This window comes from Saccopteryx bilineata, chromosome 1 (assembly GCF_036850765.1).
Source record: "Saccopteryx bilineata isolate mSacBil1 chromosome 1, mSacBil1_pri_phased_curated, whole genome shotgun sequence".
In the NCBI taxonomy this organism is placed as follows: Eukaryota; Metazoa; Chordata; class Mammalia; order Chiroptera; family Emballonuridae; genus Saccopteryx; species Saccopteryx bilineata.
In genome coordinates, this window is record NC_089490.1 from 238,282,688 (window position 1) to 238,293,179 (window position 10,492).

General features: G+C 38.1%; 1 protein-coding gene across 2 annotated transcripts in view; it reads left to right on the top strand.

Annotated features, from left to right (window-relative positions):
• Positions 1-8,659, top strand: part of LOC136310183 (complement factor H-like) — a 126,208-nt gene extending 117,549 nt beyond the window's left edge. For both annotated transcript variants that reach the window (XM_066238407.1, XM_066238418.1), the window contains exons 27-28: positions 7,624-7,806; positions 8,237-8,659. In XM_066238407.1, the coding sequence (XP_066094504.1) occupies positions 7,624-7,806; positions 8,237-8,439 (386 nt within the window). In that variant the 3' untranslated portion in view covers positions 8,440-8,659. The remainder of the gene's footprint in view (positions 1-7,623; positions 7,807-8,236) is intronic.
• Positions 8,660-10,492: the final 1,833 nt, after the last annotated feature.

The window sequence follows — 10,492 nt, forward strand, 5'->3', positions numbered from 1 at the left end:
TTAATTTCTCTTTATGACTGTTCATTGTTGGCGTATAAAAATGCCTCTGATTTCTGAGTATTGATTTTATATTCTGCCACTTTGCTGAATTCATTTATCAGGGCCAGTAGTTTTTTTACTAATACTTTAGGGTTTTCTATATACAATATCATATCATCTGCAAATAATGATAGTTTTACTTCTTTTCCAACTTGAATGCCTTTTATTTCTTCTTGTTGTCTGAATGCTGTGGCTAGGACTTCTAGGACTATGTTGAATAAGAGTGGTGAAAGGGGGCACCCCTGCCTTTGCTCCTAATCTTAAGGGGATTGCTTTTAATTTTTGCCCATTGAGTATGATGTTGGCTGTGGGTTTCTCATAGATGGATTTTATCATGTGGAGGTATGTTGCTGGATTCCCACTTTGCTGAGAGTTTTGATCATGAACGGATGCTGGATTTTATCAAATGCTTTTTCTGCATCTATTGAAATTATCATGTGGTTTTTCTCCTTCCTTTTGTTTATGTGATGAATCACATTGATTGATTTGCGAATATTGTACCAGCCTTGCCTCCCCAGAATAAATCTCACTTGATCATGGTGTATGATTTTTTCCATATATTCTTTGATCTGGTTTGCTAATATTTCATTGAGGATTTTAGCATCTGTATTCATCAGGGATATTGGCCTATAATTTTTTTTCTTTATGTTATCTTTGCCTGTTTTTGGAATCAGAATTATGCTCACCTCATAAAAGGAGCTTGGAAGTCTTCCTTCCTCTTGAATTTTTTGAAATAGCTTGAGAAGGATAAGAGTTAGTTCTTCTTTGAATATTTGGTAGAATCTCCTTGTGAAGCCATCAGGCCCAGGACTTTTCTTTGTTGGGAGTTTTTTGATAACTGTTTCAATCTCATTTGGTGTAATCGGTCTGTTTAGGTTTTCTGATTCTTCCAGATTGATTTTTGGAAGATTGTATGTTTCAAGGAATTTGTCCATTTTTTTAGTTTTTTGGCATACAGTTCTTCTTAGTATTTTCTTACAATATTTTGTATTTCTGTTGTGTCAGTTGTTATTTCTCCACTCCCATTTCTAATTTTATTTATTTGAGTCCTTTCTCTTTTTTTTTTGGTGAGTCTAGTTAAAGGTTCATCGATCTTGTTTACCTTTTCAAAGAACCAGCTCCTAGTTTCATTGATCCTCTGTATTGTTTCTTTAGCCTCTATGTCAATTATTTCTGCTCTGATCATTATTATTTCCTTCCTTCTGATACATTTGGACTTTACTCGCTGTTCTTTTTGTAGTTCTTTTAGATGCAGGGTTAAATTGTTTATTTGAGCTTTTTCTACTTTCTTAAAGTGTGCCTGTAGTGCTATGAACTTCCCTCTCAGGACTGCTTTTGCTGTGTCCCATAAATTTTGAGTTGTTGTATGCTCATTGTCATTCATTTCTAGGAATTTTTTATTTCTTCTTTGATCTCATAGTTAATCCATTCATTGTTTAACAACCTGCTATTTAGTTTCCATGTGTTTGAGAATTTTGAGCTTTTCTGTTGTGGTTGATTTCTAGTTTCATGCCATTACAATCAGAGAAAGTGCTTGATATAATTTCAATCTTCTTAAATTTGTTGAGACCACTTTTGTGCCCTAACATGTTGTCTATCCTAGAGAATGTACCATGAGCACTTGAAAAGAATGTATATTCTGCTGTTTTAGGGTGAAAGGTTCTGAAGATATCTATTAAATCAAATTGATCTAGTGTGTCCATTAAGTCTTCTGTTTCTTTGTTAATTTTCATTCTTGAGGATCTATCTAGTGATGTTAGTGGGGTATTGAAATCCACTACTATTATAGTATTGCTGTTTATCTCGCCCTTTATAATCATCAAAGTCTGCTTTATATATTTAGGTGCTCCTATATTAGGTGCATAGATATTTATAATAGTTATATCTTCCTGTTGGATTACTCCCTTTATCATTATGTAGTGGCCTTCTTTATCCCTTACTATATCCTTTGTTTTAAAGTCCATTTTTTTCTGATATAGGTATTGCTACCCCAGCTTTTTTTTTCATTTACATTTGCATGAAATGTTTTTTTCCAATTTTTTACCTTCATTGTATGTGCATCTTTTGTTTTAAGGTGTGTCTCCTGTAGACAGCATGTGTACGGGTCCTGTTTTCTTATCCATGCAGCTACCCTATGTCTTTTTATTGGCTCATTTAATCCATTTACATTTAAGGTTATTATTGATATGTAGTTGTTTATTGCCATTTTATTCTTTAAAGCTGTATTCATTTTTTGCTATATTATTTTCCCACTTTGACCTGTTTACAACAGGCCCCTTAATATTTCCTGCAGCATTGGTTTGGTTGTAATGAATTCCTTAAATTTTTTTGTTTTGTTTTGTTTTTTTGTCTGGGAAGCTTTTTTTTTCTTTTTCTATTTTAAATGATAGCCTTGCTGGATAAAGTAGTCTTGGTTTTAGGTTCTTGTTTTGCATTACTTTGAATATGTCTTTTCATTCCCTTCTGACCTCAAGTGTTTCTGTTTAGAAGTTAGATGTCATCCTTCTGGGGGCTCCTTTGTAGGTGATAACTTTTTTTTCTCTTGCAGCTTTGAATATTTTCTCTTTATCACTTAGCTTTGTTATTTTAATAATGATTTGTCTTGGTGTAGGTTTTTTGGGTTTCTCTTTAATGGAGTTCTCTGTGCTTCTTGAACTTGTGAGAGTTTCTCCTGCATTAATTTAGGGAAGTTTTCAGCTATGATTTGATTGAACAAAGTCGCTATCTCTTGTTCTTTCTCTTCTTCTTCAGGAATTTCTATGATGCAGATGTTATTTCTCTTCTTGTTGTCACAGAGCTCTCTAAGAGTTTCCTCAGACTTTTTTTGAGTCTCTTTTCTTTTTTCTTCTCTGCTTTCTTGCCATCATTCCAGTTGTCCTCCAACTCGCTGATTCGATCCTCAGCTCTATCTATCCTGTTTTTAATTCCTTCCATTGTGGTATTCATTTCTGATATTGTATTTGTCATCTCCAACTGATTCTTTTTTAATATTTCAATATCCTTTTTTATACATGCTATTTCTTTATTTAGGTGTTCGTAATGACCATCCATTGTTGTTCTAAGATCCCTAAGCATCCTTACAATCATTATTTTGAACTCTGCATCCGGAAGTTTGGTTATTTCCATATCACTCAGTTCATCTCCTGAAGGTTTCTCTTGTGGTTTCATTTGGATTGCACTTCTCTGTCTTCTCATTATGTCTGTGTTTGAGTGTTTTGTTTGTAGAGCTGGTTGAGTATAGGCTTGGTGTTGTCTGCCTCCAGTTTTCAATTGTGTTATTTTTAGGTCTTCTTGGGTTGGCATCAGCTATTATTTGTAATCCACTTTCTGATTGGGCATCTTTGAAGTCTTGATTTGTTTGTTTTCTTAACAGGTGATAGTCTTGTTTACTGATCTCAGCAGGGGGCTTCCATGAAACTGTAACCTGAGACTCTGAAGGCCTCTTCTACCAATTAGTCACTCTGGGGGCAGGGTGTTTTTTCAGCTTCATAGGGGGAGGTGTATCTCAGATTTCCATGGATACCTGAGTTACTGCTCCTCTTCCCCACTTCTTGTTTTCAGCTGTGTGTTGTTGCACTGATTGGAACTGGACAAATGTCTGGAGATCTGTGATCTAGAAGCAATTCATCTTTTGTTTTGTGCAAGGATCAGTCCCTCCCCCTGCTATGGCTGCCTCCAACACTGGATGAGTCATCTTTTTATGTTGTCCCCTGCATTCCTCTGCCCCTCACCATCTGTCCCTCTCTCTCCCCTTTCCACTTGGAAGATAAGCCAGTCCTTTCAACACACCTCACTCCCTGGCCACCAGGTAAGTGGCTGTGAGCAGTATTTTCTGATCTTTTCCCTGGAGTGAGAGACATTCTGGGTTCTCAGCCTCACCCCCCCCCCTCCGTTCCTGTAAGCAGGGGAGATTCAGGTGCTCCCTACCAGATTGGTTGTGGCTTCTTTTTTGCTCCTTGGTTTTTGAGAGCTGTTCATGTAGTCCAGAATTGGTTTTTTCATGCTGTTTCTAAATTGATTTGTATTCCAGTTTGGTGGTGAGAGCTGGGATCTGTGTGTCTGCCTACTCTCCTGCCATCTTCAGGTCCCCTGAGAATATCTTTATTTCACACTTTAATCTTAATGGATGATAGCACAGGGTATAGAATTTTGTATTGACAGTTCTTTTTTTTCCAGAACTTGTCAAATTCTGTCCCAATAGCTAGATCCATGGTCACAGTTGTGACCCCATTGACATTATTTTATTTTCCAATAATAAAAGTTGTTATAGAAATATCTAAGTCATTGTAATAGTTCCCAGGTAACCATTTTATGAAAATATTAATGAATTGATGAATATTAGACTCAATTTATGAATATTAGACACATTTAAAGTTGAAGTTATATTAGTCAAAGTTACATTTTTAATTAAGAAATATTTGACTATCATGGATATTTAATAATTACAATATAGTCCATTATTGATCTGCCCCACTACATAGGTAATATTTATGTTGTTCGACACTTATTCCTTCAATTTTAGGATATTAAATGATACAGTTCCTTATGATACTTATCAGAGTACTTTATGTTTTATTTTTTCATTGAATTTATTAGTGTACATGACCCACTGACATTTGAATTCTTTTGTCCATATGAGTATTACATAATGACTACCTACCTGTTTTTGAGATTTTATTCTTTTCAGGTTTTCAGCAGTTAGGGGATGATGGATCCTGGGATAAATGTCTCTGGTTTTCTCCTATTTGAAGTTCACTCATATTTATTATGTGTCAGTTGAAGCTTCATGCTGTGTTGGAAATTTTCATGCACTATTTCTGGAATGTGGTTTTCATGTTTTAGCCCTTTCTTTTCTCTTTCTGGGTCTACAATTTTTACCATCTTCCCACTGCTCCCCACAGCTCTCTATTTTTTGTTGGGGTCCATTTTCAAAGTGAGTAACTTATATTGTTCTTTCTTTAAGGCTAAGGATTTATGCTTCTGTCATTTGAAGTCTATCTATCATTGAGCCCATCACATGAGTTTTCCTTTTAATTCTGTTACACTGGTTTTCAGTTCTATGATCCCCTTCAGAGTGTTTGAAAGCCATGGTCCAGCCTGAAATGTAGTGGCACAGTGGATAAAGAATTGACTTGAAACACTGAAGTCACTGGTTGAAAACCCTTGGCCTGCCTGGTCAAGGCACATATGGGAGTTTATTTATCCTGCTCCTACCTTCTCTCTCTCTCTCTCTCTCTCTCTCTCTCTCTCCTCTCTAAAATAAATGAATAACATCTTGAAAACAAACAAATAATGATACACAAAAACTAAAGCCATGGCCAATAATTTAAATTGTGTGTCATTTCAGTGTTTTCTTCCATAGATTGTCTTTGCTCTTTTGAGACTTTTCTGATTCTCAGTATGATGGATCTTCAATTGTATTCTGCACATTTTGGGTATTATGTATTGAAACTCTGCCTCTTTTTTTTTTTTTTAGTGAGAGAGGGGTGACAGAGAGACAGACGCCTACATGAGCCCTGACTGGGATCCACCCAGAAAACCCATTAGGGGATGATGATTTGCCCATCTGTGGCCCTTGCAACAATGCAACTGGACATTTATTTCTTTTAACGACTGAGTTGGAGGCCATGGAGCCACACTCAGCATCCAGGGCCAACTCGCTCCAATAGAGCCATGGTTGCAGGAGGGGAGGAGAAGAGAGAGAGAAAGAGAGAAAGAAATGAGAGTAGGTGGGGTAGAGAAGCAGATGCAGGTTTATCCTGTGTGTCCTGACTGGGAATAGATCCCAGAACAATTGCACGCCTGCTGATGCTCTACCGCTGAGCCAATAGGCAAGCGCCAAGACTCTGACTTTCATCAAATTCTATATATATCAGAACTGCTTCAATACCTGTGCAAGGCGAAAGTCTAGACTTTCCAGAGGGCCTCACTGAGAGCACAGGAAGTAAAAGAGGTTAGTTGTCCTCTCAGGTTGTCCGAGGATGTCTAAGTTCCTCACTGGCCTGTTGTTGATCAATGTGGGTAGGGGTTGGTCTTAGGTTTATTCTCCAGAATTGTTTTATTGAGTAAGGGGATTATGGCATAGAATTTTTTTCTTGAAAATGCTGCTATTTTTCTGGACTTTTTACTAAACAGAGTACACTCTAGTTGGGATTTTTTTTTCTTCCCACTAACTTGATACTATTTTTGTGACTCCATATTCATCAGTGCACAGTCCAGGACACACAGAAGACAAGATTGAAACCTACATTCATTGCAGTGACTCCTGAACCAGATTGACTTCTCTGCAACTCTTAGTTTCTTATGTTCGTTTTTACAACACATTCTGGTCTTTTAGTTACACATGGCAGAAGGAACAAGCAGAAATATTGCTATCTTATCTTGTCAACCACAGAAACTTAGAAAATACATTTCACATTATACCAATTTGTAATTCTTTGATTTTATTTGACAAGTTGTTATTCTTTTGTAAATAAAAATGGAAACCAATAAAAAATGGCAAAAGTTTCAGTAGACACTGCAGTATGTTGTATATAAGAATAAGAAATTTCCTTTATCTTAGATACCCACCTGTCCAGCATATACTCATTAACTACACCATTTTCTAAATACCACAATGCTGCAAGGCAGACATATTTGTTAACATTTACCATAACTTTAAAATTGTTTTAATTTAATTTTTTCGGGTCACCATTTTTGTTCAATATTATTTTGTATTGGTTTCAGTTGTACAATAGAATGGCTAGACAATCATGTACTTTACAAAGTGTCCCCCTGATGTTTCTAGTACCTACCTGGCACCAACTGTACTTAGTACAATATTGCTGACTAAATTTCTTTTACTGTACTTTACATTCCCATGACTGTTTGCTAATTACCAATCTGTATTCCCAATCCCTGCACCTTTGGCCTCCAGTTCCCAACCCTCAGTTCCTCTGAGGCTGTCAGTCTTCTCTGTATCAGTGACTCTGGTTCTGTTTTATTTGTTCATTTATTTTGCTCTGGAGATTCCCCATAGAAGTAAAATTATATGTTATTTGTATTTCTCTGACTGACTTGTTTCACTAAACTGTACCCTCTAGGTCCATCCATGTTGTGACAAGTGATAAGATTTATTTTTTTTATGGCCAACTAGTACTCCATTGCATATATGTACCACTGCTTTTTTATCTACTTGTCTATTGAGGAGCACTTGGGCTGCTTCCAAATGTCAGCTATTGTAATTTACACTATAGTGCAAAGCAGGGTGAATAAATGCTTTGAAATTGGTGTTCTGATTTTCTTGAAATATATATCCAAAAGTGAAATCTCTGGGTCATAAGGGAGCTTCATGTTTTTAAAGTAACCATCACATCATATTCTACAGCTGCTGCTCCAGTCTGCCCTTCCAACAACAGGGCACAACCATTCAAAAGGGCTTCATATTTTCTTCTCAGTTTAAGTGATGAAAATGACTCCAGTGAATCATACTGTCTTCTAAAACCATGTCTAAATAGGACCTATAGTGCTATATTTGTATTAGCTTTATTATAAATTATGTTTTAATATTGGCCTCTCCTTAAATCAAATAATATCTCTTTTTAGAATCTAGAGGCAAATGTGGACCCCCTCCTGCTATTGACAATGGAGACATTACCACGATCCCATTAGTGGCCTATGCCCCAGGGTCATCAGTTGACTATCAATGCCAGGCCTATTACGAACTTCAGGGAAGTAGGAAAATAACATGTCGTGATGGAATGTGGTCAGAACCCCCAAAATGCTTAGGTAAGTCCTTTAATATTCTCATGGATATTGAGAAAATCAATGTAATGGGCATATTTTGCTATTTGCAATAAATATTTTATGAAATAAAAAACAATTCTATGGAATTCTTGACTACCAAATATTAATAGTGAAGAAATAAAATTTTAAAACTTTTTAAGCAACTCTAGCAGAAAAGAGTTTTTAATTTTTACTCTTCATGTTATTGACATTATGAACTTTAACATTTATCACACTTTAGACATAGACGTTTTACCTCAGAAATCATGTAAAATGTTTTACATTTACAGGACAGTTTCTCAATGAGTTGATATGGAAAGGTTTTGAGAATAAATTTATGCATCAGTGTAGAGGAATTTCTGCAAAAATCTAAAATTCTGAGATAAAAATTTGTATATTATTTAACATCCTATGTTTATGTTTTTACCTTCAGATGCATGTGTAATATCAGAAGAAATGATGAGAAAACATAACATTGAATTAAGATGGACATATAATAAAAAAATTTATTCCAGAACGGAGGATAAAATTGAGTTTAGGTGTCTATCTGGCTACCAACCAGAGTCATCACGAACTGTATTGCGAGTTCGCTGTCTGGAAGGGAAAGTGGCATACCCTACTTGTGTAAGAAGATAGTAGTTATATCACAGTGTTAAAGTTAGAATATGCACATTCATTTAGATCTCTTTTATCATTAAACCCATTCTCTTAATTTACTTTTTTCAAGAACAGTTTAAGTCATGTTTATTCATAAACAGAATTTGTGTAAACTAATTATGTGGAAGATGTCATGATAGTCTGAGTGACCAATGAATCGCTTCTTAGCAGCATCTCATTAAAGTGTGGCAAAGCAAAATGCTCTGTGTCCTGTTACTGAACTATCTAGACCGGAACTTAGATACGTCAGGGCAGGGCTCACTGCTCACTGCTCTCTTCGCTGCTCACTGCTCTCTTCGCTTTCTCTAAGCTTTCCCACTAAGTGCTGATGCACTTTGAGACTTTCCTTCTATGGAAATGCAAGAATTAAAAAAAGAAATGGTTATGCCCATCTTCAAGATAAAATCATTTCTAAAACATATAAAAAACAATCGATGTCATACCTGTATTAGCAATAAGATGTAAGAGGTTATTAATTCATTTTATTTCTCTATCAAGAGCTAAACATACTCCCAAAATGATAAAATGCATGATCTTCTACAAAATGTCCATGTAGCCCCTGGACAGATCTATCTCCAGGATCTGACAAATCGCAACACTCAACATCCCAAAGCTCTGGCAATCCCTACTGTCCCCAGAGTATTGTCAACCATAGCCTGTGTGTCTTCCCACACTGATAACATGACCCATTTACCAGGTTCCCAAGGAAATAGCATTAGCAGGCAAACTCTGGGTATTGTCCTACCAAGTAAAGAAGAAACAGATTTGTGGAAACTCAGAGTGACCTTGTAGGGAACACCCCTGGTTCTGTGAACTTCAGAGTCACTGACACAATGCTGTTGAAACTTCCTCTGTCTTTGCTTGTCTTTGCTTTTGCATGAGTGGACAGTTGCATCCTTCAGCAGGATTATTACATGGCTTTTCCCAGACCTGCTGGGTACATTTCTGAGCAATGGGAAGAATGGGCGCATTGGTTCCCTGACCAGCCCCACTCAGGCTGTGGGGGTGGGGACAGCACCAAAAGCCCAAAGACCCGCCTCTCCAGGAATAAACCAAAGTAAATCTCTCTTCCATGAGGGGGACTCCAGGATATGACAGATGTGGAGGTGAAGATTCCTGCCACAGCCCCAACAACTTGCCTATTAGGCTTGTGAAGAACACACATCTGGGAGAGAAACCAAGGAGTACAGTCAGCTTATCCAGACGGGGCCACTGTCGTGCCTGTTCCCCCAGTGATGTTTTGCTGCCTGAGAAAACTGGCCCACCTCCTGTGACATCTGAGAACACGCGGTAGGCTGCTCCTGAGGGGACAAAGGCTGCTGTCTCCCTCCTTGTTGGGAAAGACCAGCCACAGCAATTTCCTCTGGGTGACAAGGTGGTCAGGACTCCTGCACTGTCTTATCTCTGGGGACGTCTCCTCTGCAGCCCCGTGTCATCACTTCATCTGATGGACCTCGGCCACCCAGAAATACACTGGCCCATCCCATGGTGACATTATGCCCACTGAGCCCAGGGAGCAAGAAAGAGCAACAAGTCTAGACTTACTGGTAAGACATTCGTATGTCAGATGGTAGGGGAAAACCCAGCATATATCCAGGGGCCTTCTACCTCAGGGACATCGCCAGGGACCAAAGGTGTGAGGCACATGCATTGTCTTTTAAGCTGAGACACACAACAAAGTCCTCCACAACAGCAACAAAAATGTGTGATTCCCACTGTGCCTCTTGAAGCTTTGGGGGCAGATTCGTCCCCATTGGAGGTGCGACTTGGTCCATTTATCAGTGGTTCCCAAAGGTGCTGTTGTGACTGAGGCACAGAAGGGAAGGCAGCTGGGTCCTAGGTCCAGGCCGCCAACATGGACTTTTCCACTCGGGCCCTGGACCCAGCGGACCCGAGGGTGCTGGAGTGACAGGGGTCTTAAGCACACAGTCTGGATCCTGCCACGGTAGAGTCACAGGCTAACCTTGAAAAAGACCCTTTCATTGTCTTACAGAAACTGCTTTGGGTCAGCCGCCAGGCCCTAGCCAAGGCT